This window comes from Pyrus communis, chromosome 1 (genome assembly GCF_041283825.1).
Source record: "Pyrus communis isolate YQ-2024b chromosome 1, ASM4128382v1, whole genome shotgun sequence".
NCBI classification, from domain to species: domain Eukaryota; kingdom Viridiplantae; phylum Streptophyta; class Magnoliopsida; order Rosales; family Rosaceae; genus Pyrus; species Pyrus communis.
Genome location: NC_142565.1, coordinates 17,741,115 through 17,762,442, shown reverse-complemented (window position 1 = coordinate 17,762,442; position 21,328 = coordinate 17,741,115). Strand labels below are relative to the sequence as shown.

The following is a 21,328-nucleotide window of genomic DNA, read 5'->3' as shown; positions in this document are numbered from 1 at the left end:
AGTTGGAGATCTCTACACCTATTACCCTTTTCATGTGAGTAGACCAGCATGTGTGTGGGCATTTATGGAGCCAAAAATAATCTCAAAAATCATGGAAGTGACACGTGGATTTTTTGGACAAAAAGGACGAAATTACCCTCGAGGCACACCGAAATTCCCTTGTGCATGCAACGGACAATAACGGGTCAATCAAGGAAGAGTCAAAGGTGATCAATATGAAATTTATTTCATATTCCTCTCATCACTCCTCATCAATCCATTATGATTTTATTCAGATGATAACTCCCAAAACTTCATATTTAAATTAGGAATAATTCTTATGTTAATTGCAAGATATTATTTCACATAATATCCTGTAATTATTCACCCAATTACATCATATATGGCCGGCCACTTTCCACCCAAAGGACCGGTCACTCTCCTATAAACACTCATTTTATCCCACTAAAATGCTAAGCCATGGGCTACCCACAAGCTCTTAAATACTTTCTTTTCGGAATTCTAATTTTGGCATCGGAGATTCTTCGTCCAAAGCCCCCCAATTCATTATCGGCACGTGAGGATTTTGACCCTAATCGAAGGTGCTATTATTTTGTAGATGCATTTTTGTCAAATGAAGAGATGATTAAAATTTGCATTCACAAACCCGTTATTAACGGGTTCTTAATAGATGACCTAATAATGATTCGATTATTTATTATATTAATTCGAAATTCATTATTTTCGGGTTACTTTCATATATTATTAACGAGTTGTATAAAAATATTATCAGGTCTAAACGAGACCAGCATGTGCAATGAAAGGTTTTTTTTGGGTAAAGCATGTGCAATGAAAGTTTTGCCTAACCTTCAAAGAATACTGTTTCGTGGCAAGGACAGATGGCAAGCTTTGAGCCACATTGCAACAGCCGCCACCAAACCCATGGTCATCTGTATCCACCAGCCAACACACGAAATTCTTCGTTTTTATCCAATGACTGTCAAAATTTAGCTTAAAAAACTCAGCTCTTGGCGGCTTCTACTTTAGGCTTAAAAACCCATCTTCACTGCTCATTAATTATTCTTCTTCTTTGTTTAGGTTCATTGAATATTGTTTCTTGAATGCGTATTTTTCCACCCTTGAATTCTTCTTTCTTATTTTGTACTACATTTGCTTTTTCAATAATATCCACTTTAATAGACTCATATTCCCATGAGCAATAATTCATTAGACAGAGTCCTTCCCATGAGCAAAACGAGGATAAGGAAACGATCCGACATTCGAACCATGTAATGCCACGTGTCCATTAGACTACCTAAAGAGTAAAGAGTGTTGTGTACAAATCTCCCTCTTAATAACACTGATTAAAAAAATCAATCTCTCTTTTAAAAAGCGTTGTGCAGTGCACTTCCCAACTACGACTATCCATTCTGACACGGACACCCCCATACCGACCTACATACATACTCTCCCTCTCCCTCTCCCTCTCCCTGTCGTCTTACATTTCAGAACAAACATCAACCCTCACGTACCAGGCATTTGGAAGAGGCAGGAGCAGCTCAGAGCAATGCAATCTCATCAAATTACGGTAACACCGACTTGGATCCTCTACTCCTTTCTTATCTTCCAACTTTTTAACTAGAAAAGCTTAAAGAGTACATAGTTTTACTCAGCTGCAAATGGAGGAGGAACTATATTTAACTTAACAAAAAGTTTCCTGAATTTTCTTAATTAGCATCCTAACAGATAGAGAAATCAAACGGAAAATGAAGATAAATAGGAATCGTGTTTTGTGTTGTGACTGACGGTTGAACGTATGAATCCCACGTTTTAAAGAAAAAAACAAAAAAACATCACCTTGTTGGTAAAAAATACCCAACTTTCTTCGTGTCGTAGGTAATTAGGCTATTTTTTAAATTGCTAATTGATTTTTATAGTAGAACTTCAACTTTTTTTCATAGTATTATAGCAAGTTTTCCTACATGAAGCCCAACGATTACACTTGCTTTGTATCATTCCATTTGTATTGTCCACGTTCTAAACTTAAAAAATCACCACATGTAAAGTAAGTGTTGAAAATAATCTCACATTGATGGGAAGATAGACTTTGCATATGTTTATAAATAATTGGACTACTCTCCATATTTCTTCATATTGCTAGTTAGTTCCATTGTGGAATGTCAACTTCCTTCACACGTGATAATTTTTTTTTGAATTTGGATTTTATTAGGATGTTTCAAAACTAGGCGGGTTGTTATCTAGGTCTTAAGAATTGCAAGAGCCTATATCTAAAGAGCCTTTTACTTTTATGATGGAACTTGGACTTTGTTCACCGACAATCTTCTGTTTTGGTTGAATTTTTTATCAGCTTGATGATTTTTCTTCTTCTGCTGCTGCTGCTGATGGACTGGAAGTGAAAGGTAACGCCATGACGGCGAGGAATTCTACCTTACTTTGTGTTCCGATAATGGCTGAAACTGTCGAACAGATGGTGATCGATATGGGCAAGGCAAAAGCCGTTGGTGCTGACCTTGTGGAGATTCGATTGGATTGTCTGAAGGTTTTCAATCACAATCAAGATCTCAAGCGTCTAGTGAAAGAGTGCCCCTTGCCGACACTGTTCAGTTATAGGTGACACATTGCCTTGCCTTCTAAAAATATTCAACATTTGGACTGCTTGACTATATCGAATCATCGAATAATGTCACAAGCCCCACTCTCTCCGTTTTAGTTTATGACTTGGTATTTTCTTTCGAGTTTTTTGTTAGCTCGTTTTATTTTTTGACAGTTAAAAAGGTGTAAACGACAAAATCCTACCACGCAAGGAAAACAAAAACATTATCTTTTGACAAAGATTCTTTTCAGCGGAGTACTCTGTTTCGGCATTAATTAATTTCTTGAAAGCTTGCTATGTGCTACAATACATACACTTAATCATGATCTCCCCTAAGAATCTCCCTGTCTGGTACTATCAGCTGACAATGTTCTGTACTTTTCTAGGCCAAAATGGGAAGGTGGCCGGTACGATGGTGATGAAAAAACTCGATTGGATGCACTTCGGTTAGTTATGGAGCTCGGAGCTGATTACATTGATGTCGAGCTTCAGGTTGCTCTCTTTCAAATGTACCACTTCAAATCATTTATGTTGTTTGCCATGGTTGGACCATCACTAGTGTAAACATGATGACAATGGCTGCGGAAAATTCTAATAAACCCATTTTTCCATTTGATACTTTCTGTTTATCGGGATGATTTGTACTTTTAAAATGCAGGTGAAAGTAGTTTTAAAATGAGGGTGAAAACACAAACAGATATAGTATATAGGTAAAAACCATCAAAGAGATTCAAAAATTGTTCGTAGTATCTCATGGCTGAAAAAGAGGCTCACTGCTGGTGCTTTGTTCTTGAAAACACCTGGTGTCGGTTTTGTGAACGCTGCTGGTTATAACTCAGCTTGTTCTTTGAAATATTATTGATGAAGAACGGCTGCACATTCTCCTCCACCTAAAATGTAGATAAGCTATTATTATCAGTTCCATCATCACAAACATACTAGGAAATTCACTTCTTTTCATAAAGATTGTAAAATACATATGAATTGCCTTGTACTAATCTAATTACTTCTTTTTGAAGGTTGCTCGTGAATTCATCAACTCTATAAATGGAAAGAAGCCAGAAAAGTTTAAAGTTATTGTTTCTTCTCACAACTTTCAAGATACCCCATCTGTGGAGGCTCTTGGCAATCTTGTAGCAAGAATACAAGCTACTGGAGCTGACATAGTGAAGATTGCAACCACTTCCTTAGATATAACAGATGTAGCACGCACTTTTCAAATAACCGCTCATTCTCAAGTTCCGTTGATAGGACTTGTACTGGGTGAGAGGGGTTTGATTTCACGGATACTTTCTGCAAAATTTTGGGGTTATCTTACTTATGGTACGTTGGAGTCGGGAATAGTTTCTGCTCCTACTCAACCTACAATCAAGGATCTATTACATTTATACAATTTCAGACAGATAGGACCTGACACAAAAGTGTTTGGCGTCATTAGCAAACCTGTCAGTCACAGCAAATCACCAAAGTTGTACAATGAAGTATTCAAGTCAGTCGGTTTCAACGGCGTTTATGCACATTTGTTGGTAGACGATATTGAAAATTTTTTCCAGACATACTCATGCGTGGATTTTGCTGGATTCAGGTTCAATTTCATGTTGAGTATTTTAGTCTAAATAGTAGAATATCAATATACAGTTTGTTCTTGGACATTTTCCTTCAAGATCACAGCTTCTTGTCTTCAATTCTGACGCAGCGTTGGTATTCCTCACAAGGAAGCCGCCCTGAAGTGCTGTGATGAGGTTGATCCAGTTGCAAAGGTAATCTTCTACTATGATGCTGCAGTTTATTTTGGAGGAATTGGCTGACCTCTTTTAAATCGCGTATTTATCCGCTTTCTTCTTGAATTGTACTACTTGTACTTGATTGACTTGAATCAATCTTGATCGCCATATTAGTCAATCGGAGCTATAAACTGCATTATAAGGAGACCAGCTGATGGGAAGTTATATGGATTCAATACGGACTATGTTGGTGCTATTTCTGCCATTGAGGAAGGACTGAAAGGTTAGGTTTCCTATATATTAGTAGCAGCTAGCTCTACTCTTTCTTCCATGTTTGTGATTGTAAGAACCTTCCTGTAGGTTTACACGCATCTATTTTCACAGGTTCACATAATGGTGGCAGTGTAACTGGTTCACCTTTAGCTGGAAGGCTGTTTGTTGTCATTGGTGCTGGTGGTGCGAGCAAGGCACTTGCTTATGGTGCAAAGCAGAAGGGAGCAAGGATTCTAATTGCCAATCGCACATATGGTTTACTTTTGTCTTTGTTTTTATATTCCATAAAACTATGTGTTTTTTTTTTTTTTTTTAATAAATTCCATAAAACTATTCTTCCATTTTGATGGTTTAGACACACTTTTGCTCTAAAATCTACCCTCTAAATGGGATTGCTTCCGATTGCATAATGGGAACGAAGCTTTTTACTTTTGCTTTTAGTTTTCTTCACTTAGGTTATAAATGTATTTTAGAAAGAAAACAGCACTGAGATTAATTATTTGTTCTTGATATCGCTAACAATTTATTTATATATTTACCGTGTTCATGAAGATCGAGCCAGAGAACTTGCAGACACCGTCGGTGGTGACGCATTATCTCTTGCTGATCTATGTAATATCCCTCCAGAGGACGGCATGATTCTTGCAAACACAACATCTATTGGAATGCAACCGAATGTTGGTGACACACCCATTTCCAAGGTTTGTGTGTTGCTTCTCACATTTGTATTGTTGCGTTATCGATACGAACAGCCTCATATAACAGAATTAAATGGCTTTCCATTTTTGCAGGATGCTCTGAAATTTTATTCACTGGTTTTCGATGCCATTTACACACCAAAAATGACGAGACTGTTGAGGGAAGCAAAAGAATGTGGTGTCACAATTGTGAGTGGGTTGGAGATGTTCATTGGACAGGCATATCAACAGTTTGAGAAGTTCACTGGATTGCCAGGTACAATAATTTACATCAAGGAAAATTTAAAATTCTACCAGCAACATGGTAACATATTTAATCGACTCTTATTATAAAAAAAAATAATAATAAATACAATTTGTCAATTGCAGCTCCTAAGGAACTCTTTAGAAAAGTCATGGAAAATCACTCTTGAGGTTAGTTCGGCTAATTGATTTTTGTTGCCTTACCGAAATATTCGAGTTTCAATTTTCCATTGAGTTTTCTTAATAGGAAACTTAATTTGGACCCAAAATGCAAACGTGCATTGGTTGTGGTCAATATCTCACTATGTGGGGTAGAGCCTTTCAAACATGTATGACTTACTGATTAAACTCAAATCTTTGGTCGTGATTGGTGTTCAGAGTTAGGTGGTGATTTTTGTTTTTCTTTTGGTTTATCTACATGACAAAAGACAATAAGGAGGAAACTCGGCGTTTATTGAAGGTGACTCATAGAAATGCTTTTTTGCTACAAGATCATTAGAGGCAGTTCAGTCTTTTCATCAAGATGTTTTTGTGGTGGTTGTAAGACTTACAAGGTTTATTTCACATGAATGTTATCTTGTTGGTTAGATGCGGGTCCTCCATGATAGAAAAATTGTTTTGTACTCTCGATGAATTTGTTTTTGTGAAATTGTAGTGTTATGTTCGACATGTCTGTTTAATATACATTCATAATCATTTCGTAATAAATATTTATTGCCTTAATTTTATTGAAATAAATATTTATTAGTTTAAGAGGACTTTTTTGTTTTGTTCATTTATTAATTTTTATTTTTGACAAAAATACATGTATGACTTCAAATTTTTTAGATAATTTAAGAACTAGAAGGTTAAGTGTTTTCAAATTTAATGCCAAGAAATTTAAGTGAAAAAAAAGATGTTTCATGTACACAAAACATATCTCCATGACATGTCATTTGAAGGGAGTAAAACAGTCTACATTAACTAATGAGATGAGGGAGAGCATTGTGCCACTATAAAAATGAGCATTCTCTCTTCTAGTAAAACAGATTTGCAACAATGGGTTCAACAAAAGTTTCAGATCTCCATCAGTCAATCAACAATATCAAACACTTTAAAAGACAGCAGAGTATTTGTTAAATGAGAAAAAAATATATATATCGAATAAGGTGTACGCATTGCAAAAAATTAAGGACGAGGTTTTGTTCAGCTTAGTTACAAAGAAAATATAAACGACGTTATAAGCATATGTTTTTGGAACAAATGATATTATCTATATTAAGGTGGTGGGGAATGGACTAAGTCTCACAATGGACTAGTAATAATGTGGTTCAAGTTCGCTTTTGACGAAAATCGAACCTAAGACCTCTCACTTACAAGTGAAGAAGAATACTATTAGACCATAATACTAAGTAGCATAAACATATTTCGAAATCAAGAAGTGTGTAACAACTCACTTGCCGAATTAGCTAGCTCCGAAAATGGATGACGTTGAAGCGCATGACTTATGCACGGTCGTCGGAGCAAGTGTTAGGCCCGAATGTGTAGGTGGACGTAGCCGTAGCCACGGAACCTGGGAGCGCAAGTCCAGGCAAAGCGGTTTACTTAAATATTCGAACTCACCTTCGTTTACAAAAATAATGCTTAGAGGTAAACCATATGTTTCCTATTTTGTTTTTTTTTTTTTGAAAAAAAATGAAAAACAAAAGTAAAAAAAAAAATACTAAACGTATTCTAAAAATAGAATTTTTTGTATTATTTTTTTTATTTTTGTTTTTTTGCCAAAGCCTAAAGTATTCTACACCATGAAGGGTATGATTAATCTCCAGTAGGACTCAGAAGGCTAAACGCATATCAGCCCACCTCTGACTACAGTAAAATGGCACGCATCCTCCCAAAGCTTTAAACTAGGAAATTACTTGTGTTATTCACCGAACCCAAGACCAAGAAGCCTACATGACTTGGAATCCTATCACACTTCCACTGGACCACTTGTCGTGGCTAAAATGCCCTTAATCCTTTTTGGGCCTTACTGAGAATTAACCATAAAAGTGACAACATTAGGTAGAATGTATCATACTACAATATTAGGTACAATATATCACTAGTAAGCATTGTATATACTCACCTTTTAATATGGCCCAATAAAAAATAAAAAAAATATCGCATGTTCTTTGTTTTGTAAATCCCAAGAAAAATTAAGAGTACTATCCACATATCTTTTTCTAGATCTCTACAATTCTTATTAATTTTTGTCCTTTAATCATCTTTAATTTATTCGATCCAACGATCGAATATTAGGAGTGTGTAGAAGATAAAAATAGGTTTATAGATATAGTTCTATACGAAATTAAATAACATGTCTATTATTTTTTTAAACAATAAAACATGGGTTAAAATATCATTGCAATAAATAAAAATTGAGCAGTGAGTACCTATTTTTTCATTGCCCTTGTTTATTAAGTAGAAAATTTCTCTTTCTATCTATGTTGAACAAACTTTTGTATCCATCAACATCCGCTTCACAAATGGCAATGAAAATAGACCAACAAGGGCGCACGAACAGGCACTTATGTTTATTGAACTCGCTTAAACTCACGTTCTAGATCGTTAATTTATGGCGATTCAGTACGGTCAAACCAAATCATTTTACCCCTATGAAGGCAAGCTAAGTGATCACGCTGTCACCATGCGACGTTGCATGACATTGACCCCGAGAACAATTGAATTTTTGTCATAGATCAGATATGGGAGAATCTGATGGAGGTATGTTTAGCTTTAGAAGGTATCCAAGAGAGCCCGTAAACCAAAGAACCAACGAGACTCACCGACCTTAAGATGCGAGTGAAGGACCTTCAAACACCTTCTCCCATTAAGGAGCCAATGGTTTAGGCAACGCTTGCCAAGATCCCAATAATAATTGTTGCCTTGAGCCCAGGTGCTCAGTCCCAACGACTTACTCCCGAAATACGACACAAAAAATCCAGAAAGCTTTAAGGTATTTATCTAGTCCGATGCTTTGGGAAAAAACACTCTCCAGAGTCAACTGCATATAGGGGGGAATAAGAGTATCTAGAAAAGACTTGAAACAAAAGAAAAGCAGTGTGCAAGAACCCCCAAATGGTGGCTTCAATCAATAAACCACTGCCCATCAACTCTAACATCTTAATGTTCTTTGATCAAGATTTGGAAGATGTCCACTCTCCCTATGACGACGCCTTCATCGTCAAGGTGCAGATTTCTAACGTCATGGTCAGCCCAGTCTTGGTGGACAATGACATCTGATAAGATAGGTCTTCTTGATAGCATCAACAAAGGAAAAACTACGCTCCACATTGTCAATGGGCCCCTATCTAGCCTCTGAGAATGGTGGAAGTTGGCGGTTCAAGCAAAACCTTACAACCATCTAGTGACCTTCTATGTCTCAACTTCTCACAACATCATTCTTAGTCGGAACTGGCTACATAAGATGAAAGCTTTTACATCAACCTACCACCAACTGCTTTGCTACCCCACTCCAGATGGGGTAAAGGAAATAAAAGGACACCAAGCAGTTGCGCGCTGCTTTGCTGTCAAGAGCATGAACATGATCCAGAAGGAAGAGCGGAGCTCTAACACTTCTATGGATGAATCAGCATAGCAATCCTAGTTTGAGGGTCGATAAACGAGCTTTAAGGATTTTGACCTAGACCATCCCCAAGACGGTAGCATTACGAAGTCAAAAGTCGATAAGGATGTTTTGTATATCATTCTTGATGCTGAAAAAAAGTCGGAGTGCAATGCCAAGATCAAATAAAAACTGACTGATCTAGAGAAATAATTGTTCATTAACTTCTTACTGGCTAACAAAGATGTGTGTGCTTGGTCTGTAGAAGGTATGCCCTGGATTAATCCTTCATGACTTGCATCACCTCCACCTAGATTCAACTGCCAGACCAGTTATCCAGCATCAGCGAAATCACCAAACAGAACGAAACAAGATAATAAAGGCAGAGATCAACAATCTTAAGGACACCAACTTCATCATCGTAGTACACCATCCAGACTGGTTAGCCAACATTGTGCTAGTACAAAAGAAAAATGGAAATTGAAGGGTGTGTGTACACTTCACAGATCTAAACAAGGCATGCTCGAATGATCCATATCCTCTCCTGTAGATTAAACAGGTGGTGGATTCAACTGTAAGGCATGGCATGTTATGCTTCATAGACGCTTATTCCAGATACAATCAGATAAAGATGTACAAGGCGAACATGGAAGCAACCTTCTTTGTTATCGAATGAGGTATGTATTGTACAAAGTTATGCCTTTTGGTCTTAAAAATGCATGGGCAACCTATCAAAGGCTTTTTGTCAATTGAATTTTCAAAGAAAAGTTGGACTACTTGACCCACCTCCATGAGTCGTTTGATTTGCTCCAAAAGTCCAATATGAAATTAAATTCGAAAAAAAATGCACCTTTGGGGTAGCCTCGGGCAAGTTCCAGGGTTACCTGGTCACCAAACATGGAATCGAAGCTAACCCAAATCAAATCAGGGAAATCATGGAGACGAAGTCGCCTATAACCATGAATGAGATACAAAGCTTGACAAGAAGAGTTACTGCCCTCAGCTGATTCCTCTCACGGTTAACTGAGAAGTACAAACCATTTTTTTTGCAGTAAAGAAGAGTAAAGGCCTACTCTAGACAGATGAGTGTGAAAAGTTCTTCATAAAGTTAAAAGAATACTTGTCCAATCTCACACTATTGTCCAAGCCAGTGAATGAAGAAGATTTGTACCTATCTCTGGCGGTATCAGATTGCGCGGTTAATGCAGCTCGAATTCGAGAAGACTCGAGGATCAGAAACTTGTGTACTATCTATCAAAGCTTTTCTCGAACCAGATACCAGAAAATGGAAAAGCTTATCCTCACGTTGGTAACAGAAAGCTTCAACTGTACTTTTAATCATTCAAAGTAGTTTACATGACGGAGCATCCTCTTCAATCCATCTAGCACAGTCCCAACGCGTCATCTAGAGTCACTAAATGGGCCATTGAGCTAGGACAACACGAGATTATCTATCGGCTTAGGACTTTGATCAAAGCCCAGGCGTTGGTAAACTTTGTATTGGAGTTCATGCTAATAACCTAAGATACCTTAAGCATCGTAGACTCCTGAAGAGTGCCTGAGAACCTTCGCCTCAGGAAGCTCTATGTGGTTGGATTGTCGAACGTAAAGGGGGTAGGAGCATGAATGGTCTTAGTAACGCTAGATGGCTCCATACTCAAGCAAGCTTTAAAGCTCGAGTTTAAGGCAAGTAATAATGAAGTAGAATATGAAATGCTTCTAGTTTGGCTTAGGGTGGCAGTGGAACTCCAAGTGAGAGAATTATCAATCCATTGTTACTTAATGCTCATAATAAACCAAGTCACTGAGATTACGCCGCACACCACCCTACAATGGTGCTTTACCTAAACAAGGCTAAGTCGCTGCTCAAAAGATTTGAGAAATATGAAATCCAGCAAATTCCAAGGGGAGAAAACAACCACGCTAACAAATCGGTAAGCATAGCCTCGACCATTCACTACTCTTTCTGGCGAACTATCCCATTTGAATACCTCACTGCTCCAAGCGTCAATGAACCAGAACCAAAAATAATTGCAACCATTGATGCTTAGGAAAATTGGATGGATGATATCATTGGCTACATCCATGAAGGAAGGCTACTTGAAGACTACCACTTGGCCAGAAAATCGACCCCAAAAGGCCTCAAGATACACAATCATTCGTAAAAAACTTTATCAACGGTCATATTCTAGACCTCACGCTCTATGTGTCTATTTGGAGATGGGTTAAGAAATCTTAAATGATATTCACTTCGGAGTATGCGGTAATCATACCAGAGGAAGATGGCTAGCACGAAAAACATTGATGACAGGATATCATTGGCCCATTATGCGGCATGATGCCACACGTTATGCACATACTTGCGACAAATTCCAAAGGTTTGCTCCTATGAACCATTAACATGTAGAAAAACTTAATACTCCAACAGGGAACATTTGATGCAATGGGGCATCGATCTTGTTGGACCTCTTAAAAAGGTCCATGGAAACAAGGAATATTTGATAGTGGCCACATACTACTTCTCAAAGTGGATAGAAGATGAGCCTTTGTTTAGGATCACCATTGTAGTTGTCAAGTCTTTTATCTAAAAGAACATCATATACCGATTCAGTATTCGACATACCATACTCATAGAAATGGGATGCAATTTACTAGTTCTGAGGTCATCGATTAGTCTAAAAAGCTTGGGATTCGTCATCTTACTTCCACTCCAACATATCTGCAAGGCAATGGGCAGGCAAAAGTTTAGAACAAAATCATCCTACAATGTTTGAAGAAAATACTTGAGAAGAAAAGTAAATGGCCAGAAGAATTGCCTAGGATCTTATTGGCGTATCGCATAACAGTCCGAAAACCCTCAAGTTGGACCTTGACTTTGCTGAGAAACGCCAAGAATACGCTCAAGTTCAACTTGCCACTTACCAACATCAGATCATGTTGTATTACAACAAAGGTGTCAAACCTCGAAACCTACAAGTTAGAGATCTGGTTCTAAGAGAAGTCTTTGAAAATATGAAGGTCTCTGAAGAAGGTAAGCTTATAGCAATGTTGCCAAATTTAAACTAACAGAAATTAGTCCAACTTAGTTCCAAATTTTATGTTTGCAAGCGTACGAATTGTTCGATAGTATAGAAAGCAAGCACTTAATATCGTCCGTCAGAAAATGATTTAATTCTAATCAACTAACTTAAATCCAATTGCAACGTAGTGAAATTTAACAAAGATTGATGAAAGATGGATTTGAGAATTGAAACTAATAGTAAAATCAAATGAAAACAAGAAAGTTTGATCACAATGCAAAAAGTGGCAGCCAAGAAAACAAGTTGTAATTCAATCGAGTAAAACACTAGAGCGTCCGACTCACCATAACCAATTCTACTTATTTCCTGCAACGAATTATTAACAAGTACTCAATCTCATTGATAGTCAAATTTCCCTAACACATGTAATATCTATGGCATCTAGACTATTACGTATATCCCAATTTGCAACCATCCATGGCATCTGGAATAGTTTAACATCATGAAACTCATTACGATCAATGGAAATTTATATAAAGACTACACAAATCCTAGAGTATGGCATCTACTACTAGGTAATTCATGGTATCTATTTGCAAGAAGCTATCACTCAAGTTGAAAACATGGCATCTGCACAACTTGCGTCAAATTTACCAAGTAAAAGTCAAGATGGTAGCTAACCACCAAGACTAAAACCAAGCATATAAACACAGCAAACGATACTCAATGAAACTAAAAACTTGAAATGATTCACTTGAGAATATAAGCATTCATAGTCATGGCTACATGTAGCCCTAGCTAAGGAAAATTAGTTTTGAAACATAATAAAAAATATTATTGAATTCATAATAAAAATGAGAAGAATATTGAGTTTAGAAAAACACTGAAAAATCCTTGTGCTCTGCTGCTTCTGCTAAATAATTGATCAGTCCCCTTTTCTTTTTCCTCTTCTATTTTAATTTTCTTCTCCGTAACCAACAATGAGTTAAAACCCATTTATTGATAACATTAGAAGAAAAGAAAACCGAAGGACTCTTCAATTATCTACTAGCCACTTTGTACAATAAACACACCTTGATTACTTTCTCCATTTGCCAATGTTTTCCCTTGTGCCTTTGGTCTACTTGCTGCTTCTAACCCCCTCTGTGACTTTTTTAATTATCCTCTCAATTTCAATTGAAGTTTCATCTCCAAATAGATATCCACCACAGCTGATCAGACTTCCTCAACAATTGAACATATTGTGCAACCAAATATCCCAAATTTATGCTTTTGGCAAAGACCCATGAATTTGAAACTGCTTTGTGTAGGTAATTCACCATATTTCTCTCCAATTTAACTTCACTAAGATCTCTCTTTATTCTGGTTTTGTATGGAGGCTAACCCTAAAAAATGGGAAAGGAAATATGCAGCTTTCTTTTGGTTTTTTGTTTTCCTTGTCAGTTCAGTTTTGCATAGACTTGTGATCTATGAAATAAACACGTGCTGAAGGCTTATCCAATTCCAACAAGTGACATGCACTGCACATAAATCAAAAGAAAATGAATGTAGATCACAAGTATATTATAAAGCCAAATAGGTAGACACTTAAATCATAACAGACCACTTGATTTAATTAAAAATAAGGAATTTTAACATGATATTTTCCTCCACCTCATTAATATAACTATAAAAGCACAACACTATGTAATTCCTTTCACCTAAGTCCAAAATATCACAATAAAATGTAGCTTTCAGGAGAAAATAAATAGTAAAATGTGCGCTCATCAAGCAAACTGGGAAAGACCACACAAGGTTGTCGGAGTAGGAGGCAAAGAAACTTATAATCTGCAAACATGGATGAAACTTCGATCACCAAAAAAATGGAATATCTCCAAGCTTAAACAATACTACCCTTAGAGCACCATCCAAACTACACGCAATTTGATTCCCCTTCCAAGGATATATAGGCCATCCATTGTACTCAATTGCAATGATGCCGTCTATGTGAAGACAAGTCCATAGAGAACTCATCCCCTTACTGTCCAGTCATATGTTGTTCATCAAAGATGATCCATGATGCAATACTTATGTTATATCATATTTTCTTAAAACTACACCGGTAATATGTTTCTCCATCTTAGAGACATGTAGGCAATCATTTCTAGATTCAATCACACCCCCTTGTCAACAACCCCATTTCCTTTATCAATAAAGATATTTTGAAGTTTGTTTATTTTATGATCAATGTTTATTTCTTCTATCATTTTTTGGTGATGCAGGTTGAGCCTCAATCACTTGGGTCAAAATGGCAATCCAAGAATCATCTATGGGTGACTCTGAACTCCGACCCAGAGTATGAGTACTTTTATCCTAGACCAACATGCTATGTCAAGTATGTTCTGTGACACCAAGTGTTCAGCAGGTCTGAAGAGGCACCAGACTAGGCAATCCCCAAGAGGAATTTTATTCTTATGGAGCTCCGATATGCAGAAATGCTTTGGCCAAGTTAACCAAGATAATTCGATAGGAAACACTCAGGTTTGATGCATAAGGTCCGACAAACAGATTCTAAAGGTGTTTCTGACATGCATGCAGGTGACCAAGTCTCCAAGGAACTTTCGTTTAAGATTCACTGAAGACAGACAAGCAAATTGAACTAAGAAGTGAATCCTTACTTGGCATCACCTTGTAAATATTAAGATCTTTGGCCTTGAAAGTGGGGTAAGATAGGAAGATGAAAATATTTTTTTTGGGTAAAGTACAAAAAACTACCTTAACTATTGGAGTCATGACAGTTTCATACCTCATCTTTTAAAATTGACAACGTCATACCGCATCTTACGAATTTGTGACAATGTCATACCTCCATCAATTTTTCTGTTAAATGCTGACGTGGCAAGAGATGGAGACCACTTTCTATTAAAATATTATTAAAAACTAAAAAAATTATTTAATATTTTTTAAATATTAAAATAATAAATAAAAGTAAAATTAAAAAAAGGGGTAAAGTACAAAAAATACCTCAACTATTGGGGTCACAACAGTTTCATACCTCATCTTTTAAAATTGACAATGTCATACCGCATCTTACGAATTTGTGACAATGTCATACCTCCATCAATTTTTCTGTTGGTTTTTCTGTTAAGTGCTGACGTGGCTTGATTCGGGACCTACTTTCTATTAAAAAATTATTAAAAACTAAAAAACAATTATTTAATATTTTTAAATATTAAAATAATAATAAAAAGCAGAAGAAAAAAAAAAAAAACCCTCATTTCGTCCCTCCCCTCCCCCTTCCTCCCTCCTCTCTCCTCTCCCCATCTTCATCTTCTTCCCCCACCTGCAAATCCCAACAAAAAAAAAAAAAAAAAAAAAAATCCAATTTGTCTTCCCCCCACACCCACCCACAACCGTCTCCCTCCTGCAACCCAGAAAAAACAAAAAAATAAATAAATAAAAACCCTAGATCCCGTCGGCAAGAAGATGGGTGAGCAGAGAAGGTGGAGGATGGGTGCGGAAGATGATGTGGAGAATGGATGAAAGTGGTGGATTTGGGGTTTGATGGGTTTTCAAATTTTTTTTTTTGTTTTTTTCCTTGTTTTTTTCCTCTTCTTCTTCTTCTTCTTCTTTTTCTTCCGCATTCTTCTCCCTCCTGCAACCCAGAAAGAGCAAAAAAAAAAAAAAAAGAAAAAGAAAAAAACAAACAAACCCTAGATCCCGTCGGCATGAAGATGGGTGAGCAGAGAAGGTGGAGGATGGGTGCGGAAGATGATGTGGAGAATGGATGAAAGTGGTGGATTTGGGGTTTGATGGGTTTTCAAAAAAAAATTTTGTTTTTTTCCTCTTCTTCTTCTTCTTCTTTTTCTTCCGCATTCTTCTCACTCCTACAACCCAGAAAAAAAAAATAAAAAAAATAAAAAAATAAAAAATAAACCCCTGATCCCGTCGGTAGGAAGATGGGTGAGCAGAGAAGGTGGAGGATGGGTGCGGAAGATGATGTGGAGAATGGATGAAAGTGGTGGATTTGGGGTTTGATGGGTTTTCAAATTTTTTTTTTGTTTTTTTCCTTCTTTTTTTCCTCTTCTTCTTCTTCTTCCTTCTTCTCCTTCTCCTTCTCCTTCTCCTTCTCCTTCCACAGGGGGGGTGTTGATGGGTTTCAAATTTTTTTTTTATTTTTTCTTCCTCTCCTCCTTTTCTTCCTCTTCTTCTTCTTCCTCCTTGTCCTTCTCCCTTCTTTTTTTCCTCTTCTTCTTCTTCCTCCTCCTCCTCCTCCTCCTCCTCCTTCTCCTTGTTGTTCTTCCGCAACGGGTTGTTGGGTTTTCAAAATTTTTTTTATTTTTTTTTATTTTTTTGGGTTTGCAGGTGGGAGGGAAGAAAATGAAGATGGGGAGAAGAGAGAGGAGGGGGAAGGGGGAAGGGGGAAGGGGGAGGGGAGGGACGAACTGATGGTTTTTTTTTTTTTTTTTCTCTCTGCTTTTTAGTATTATTATTTTAATATTTAAAAAATTGTTTTTTTAGTTTTTAATAATTTTTTAATAAAAAGTATGTCCTGAATCAAGTCACGTCAGTACTTAACAGAAAAATTGACGGAGGTATGACATTGTCACAAATTCGTAAGATGCGGTATGACATTGTCAATTTCAAAAGATGATGTATGAAACTGTCGTGACCCCAATAGTTGAGGTAGTTTTTTGTACTTTACCTTTTTTTTTTTAATTTTACTTTTATTTATTATTTTAATATTTTAAAAATATTAAATATTTTTTTAGTCTTTAATAATATTTTATTAATTTTTTAATAGAAAGTGGTCCCCGTCTCCTGCCACATCAGCATTTAATAGAAAAACTAACAGAAAAATTGACGGAGGTATGACATTGTCACAAATTCGTAAGATGCGGTATGACATTGTCAATTTTAAAAGATGAGGTATGAAACTGTCATGACCCCAATAGTTGAGGTAGTTTTTTGTACTTTACCCATTTTTTTTCAAGTTATTTCAGGTACAATTCAAGGTTTTCTCATTTTTAATCCGATAAATGCATTTCAGCAAGTACGGAGCAAAAAGTTTTGCATAGGTTTAATATCTGGTACTAGAGTAAGGTCGTACTCCGATTATCGCTATGGGAATCTTTATTAATACTTAGTTTGGGAGGTGTCATTTTTTCGAATCAACGTTAGCGAGAGGGCTTCAAGCTCTATTCTGGGCCATAAGCTTACTCATGTTTCACTCCATTACTCATTTTCTCTAAAAGTTCATTTACTTTCTAAAGATTTACCGGTTTAAAGTTTTAGTCCATGAACAAGGAAGCAATGGATAGTGACAAAAAGTACAACTATATGGCAAGAGGGGACACACGCTCACCCCTAGCATGTAAATTCTCTTATGAAGACTACAAAGCAGACTTGTCCAAGATCATCAACTCTGACGACGTTCAGTCGTCATTGTTGAATGCCCATGAGAAGGCGGAGAATGCTCCAATGAAGAAAAACCCTTTCAAGAATGCCCTCTTGAAGTTAAACCTATATGTTAAGACTGCAAGCAGAATGTCGCATATTAGAGGGTGAGGGATGAATGTTATGGAACAAGTTGCAAGAAGAAATGGAGGCTACTATGGGATTATGGTTTAACTTTGTCTTGCCTAATCATGCTTGACAAAGACTAATATCCGAAAAATGCGTTTTTGGTTTGAGAATCCTAAACATTGAAAGCTCAAAGAGAGAGCTAAGTTTGGAAAGAAGGTCATGATGCAAAAGAGGAGGGCTTCATGATATAGACTAAAGGAAAGAAATGAAGATAATATGAAAAACCTCAACTATGAGGGGGCTATTTAAAGACATGGTATCAAGGGATCTCACCATCAAATATGAAGGTTTCCACCTTGAGATTGGTGTATACAAAGACTGAAGTCACTCAAAGATACAAATAGCTACCCCTTGCAAATATGCACGCACAATACTCTTCATCATTACAAATAGCTACCCCTTGCAAATTTTACCCTTTGCAAATTTTACCCTATAAAGGTCTTTCTCCTGACTGGTATATATACACCCATTTAAGGTTCCTCTCTGGTAATGCAATCACAACACTCTGATTCTCTTGCCCATTGCTTGAGTCTTATACTTTCTTACTAACTTGACCATAGGAAAGCCTTTAGCTAGCACACACACCCCCTGGTCTAAGGCTTGTTCACAGTTGTTTATTGGTTTGCAGGTCACTCAGATTTGTGCATCTCCACCACGGCGGTGTGCAAAATATAGTTCCAATAACCATTATTGTACTTAATTCATTATTAGAACTCACTAATGATGATTATGCTTGAACCTTTGTATTATGTAAAATCTACATTATTAATGAGAACTCCTCTACCCTCGTGGATGTAGGCCAACATAGGGTGAACCATGTACATTTTGTAAACTTCATTATTAAAATTGGTACCAGATGGAATATCCTACAAATAAAAATTTAACTTGCACAGTAAACTAGCCAAATGATCTGGTCAACTAGTTACAAGTTGGTCAGTGATAGAAAATGTATTTGCAAGAATGGATCCAAGTTGACCAGTACGTCTAACTAATAAGAGTTTGCCCAGATTAGTTTCACAACCCCAAATCCTAAACTAGGACACATTTACATATCAGTTCAACAACAGTGACAAAGTAATTATGAATTAAAGTATGCCGGATTGACTAGTCAAACTTATCAGTCAACTAAGTACAAATTCATCAATTAACTAAACGCAAATTATGAATCAAACTTAATTCACTACAAGTTATCCTAGTCAATAACAATTCAATTCATAGCACATAATATGCAGTGTAAACTTCGTCACATACACATATCAATTAACAACTCAAGGGATGCATGAAATATACTAGTAAATAAGATATGTGAACAAGGTTAAAAAACCGGGAGCACTCCACTGAGTCCAATCCACTAGTGCAAATAAGGTTCATACAAAGATCCACACAAATCTCAATTCCTAGATCTAATCTACGAAGTAGCTTTACCTTTGTGCAACCTTACTTTGCATGAGTTGAGGATTCATTTGGTCTTTATGAAGTGGCAGCTTCTCTTGACCTCATCACCTTGTGGCACCAAAATGGAGTCATCTCTAGCCTTCACAAGATGATAGCTTCTTTTGAACTCTTCACCTTGTGACACCGAGACTAACACCAACAAATGCAAAATGATATGATGATGATGATCAAATTAAATATGGATTCAACGACCAATCAGTTTCCCTAGTCAAATAGTTAAAAGAAGAAATTGACAAGAATAAAAAAATGGGTCAGTTTAAAGATTTGAAACTTGAACTTGACCACAAAATTAAAACAAAACCATGAATAACAATGCAACCTTATTCTGCAATGATTGGGTGTTTAATGCATGAACATGGTTTTGTGGCTTAGGGTTTTTAATGAAGAATACAAGAGGCAACCCAAGGTTTTAAAAACTCTTTGAAAATGTAAAATTTCTTAGCCAAAACAATTGAGCATATAAGAAGATTTAAACAAGCATTTTTAGAGTTTTGTAAATATTCAAAGAAGAATATTACCCAAAAAAAAAATGCTTGATGCTCCTGGGGAGATCTAAGATGGGGAGGAAAAACAAACCCTCTCAAAATTATAAACTCTCTCCAAAAAAAAAAAAATGAGAGCATATGGGGTTTTAACTCTCTCTCGATTGATGCCTATATTAAGGATTTTATTTTGAGGAGCACTAATCATGATAACAAGAGAGAGACAAGTGGTGTTAATTTTGCACTGGAATTGATACAAAGTTCAAATTATAGAGTAAGTGGGGTCACTACAACTCAATCAAGACCAAAGCAAACTTAACCTCTAAATCAACATAAGCTTTTGTGAAATGGAAAAATAATTTTTCAGAGACTATCAACTATAGTAGGAAGAACCTTTGACATCACAATAGAAAAATTATCCAAGGTTAATCCACAAAATACTAACAATGTATGACAGTTAAGAGATGCTTACTGAGAGAAAAATACAATTATCTAATGAGTCAACTGACAAGGTAGAAACATGCATAGAAACTAGACATACTAGAAAAACTTGGAAGCTTAGGCCCTATTTGGTACTCTACTTGAATCAACTTTTTAAACTCAAAAACAATTTTCAAGTTTTAGGCCTTAAAAACTTGTTTGGTAGGACCATTTTCAAAAATTGAACTCAAGACTAACTCAAAAATATAGTCTATTCTTTAAAAACATAAAAAGTGAGCTTTTAGAGTTTTTAAACTTCAACTCACTCCTTTCTTTTCTCTCCCTCCTCCCCTCTCACTCCAAATCTATCTCTCTCTTTTCTTCTTTCTCTCTCCTCTTTTCTTTTAGCTTTTTCATCTCTCCTCCAATTAGTTCTCTTCATTCTCGCGGTTCTTTCTTTCACTCCTCTTCCTTTATATCTCATCCGATTCTCTCTCTTCTTTCTCTTTCATTCAATCATCTCTTACTTTATTTCCTCCTCTCTCATTTTTCTCCATATCCTGCGACCCCCTCTTCTTAGATCTCTTTGTCTAGTTTAAGTCGTAAGATTTAAAAATTTTGAATCGCAAACCAATCAAGTTTTTGAGTCTTAAAGAAAATTGTTTTCAAGAAATGTTCTTAAGAAATGTTTTGAGAAATGATAAAAAAAATTTCAAATAGGATACCAAATAGCCATTAGCTATTCAACCTATTTAATTTAGCACAAAGACAGCTAGTTGTTTTTCAGTTAGCACAAAGATTAAAGTAAGAATTTTAGCCTTCACGAGATCTCTAATGAAGTGATGTCACATGCCAATATGTTTGGGTCTTGATTGTTGGACAAGGTTCTTCAAAATGTCAACTTAACTCATGAAGCCACAAAAGAAAAATAAAGATAGTAGATAGGGAGATACCCAATAAGAAAAGCAATTTTGTCAACCATTTGGAACAATTTGACCTCAAATGGTATGCACTGGCAAATTCAATTCAAGCAACATGAGTGAAGATATCATCAATGTCAACATCTTCAAGTTGAAATATAAAAACAGAATTGGACCAACAAGATTCATGTGTATTACTTGAAGAGGCATGGATGTTCCAATGTTAGACAAATCCTTATGGACCACCTTAATTTGTTTCCCCAAAAACCATGATCCACAAACATAAGAGTTAGAGATAAAATGATGTGGTAGCCCCTTAGCAACCTTTTTCTTGGATAATCTTTGTAGA

General features: G+C 36.3%; 1 protein-coding gene across 4 annotated transcripts; it reads left to right on the top strand.

Moving 5' to 3' along the window:
• The first annotated feature begins 1,341 nt into the window (after nt 1-1,341).
• LOC137720721 (bifunctional 3-dehydroquinate dehydratase/shikimate dehydrogenase, chloroplastic) lies at nt 1,342-6,254 on the top strand. Of its 4 annotated transcripts, none has more exons than XM_068459828.2 (11): nt 1,342-1,567; nt 2,348-2,610; nt 2,980-3,085; nt 3,613-4,178; nt 4,290-4,353; nt 4,492-4,600; nt 4,702-4,845; nt 5,143-5,291; nt 5,382-5,544; nt 5,658-5,702; nt 5,960-6,254. In XM_068459828.2, the coding sequence occupies exons 1-10, from the start codon at nt 1,547-1,549 to the stop codon at nt 5,699-5,701; spliced, it is 1,629 nt and encodes a 542-aa protein (XP_068315929.2). In that variant the 5' UTR covers nt 1,342-1,546; the 3' UTR covers nt 5,702; nt 5,960-6,254. The 4 variants fall into 4 exon arrangements, with proteins under 4 accessions (XP_068315929.2, XP_068315927.2, XP_088555496.1 ...); XM_068459826.2 differs by having other exon boundaries at nt 5,910-6,254; XM_088699370.1 differs by having other exon boundaries at nt 1,351-1,567; nt 4,678-4,845.
• The last annotated feature ends 15,074 nt before the right edge of the window (nt 6,255-21,328 follow it).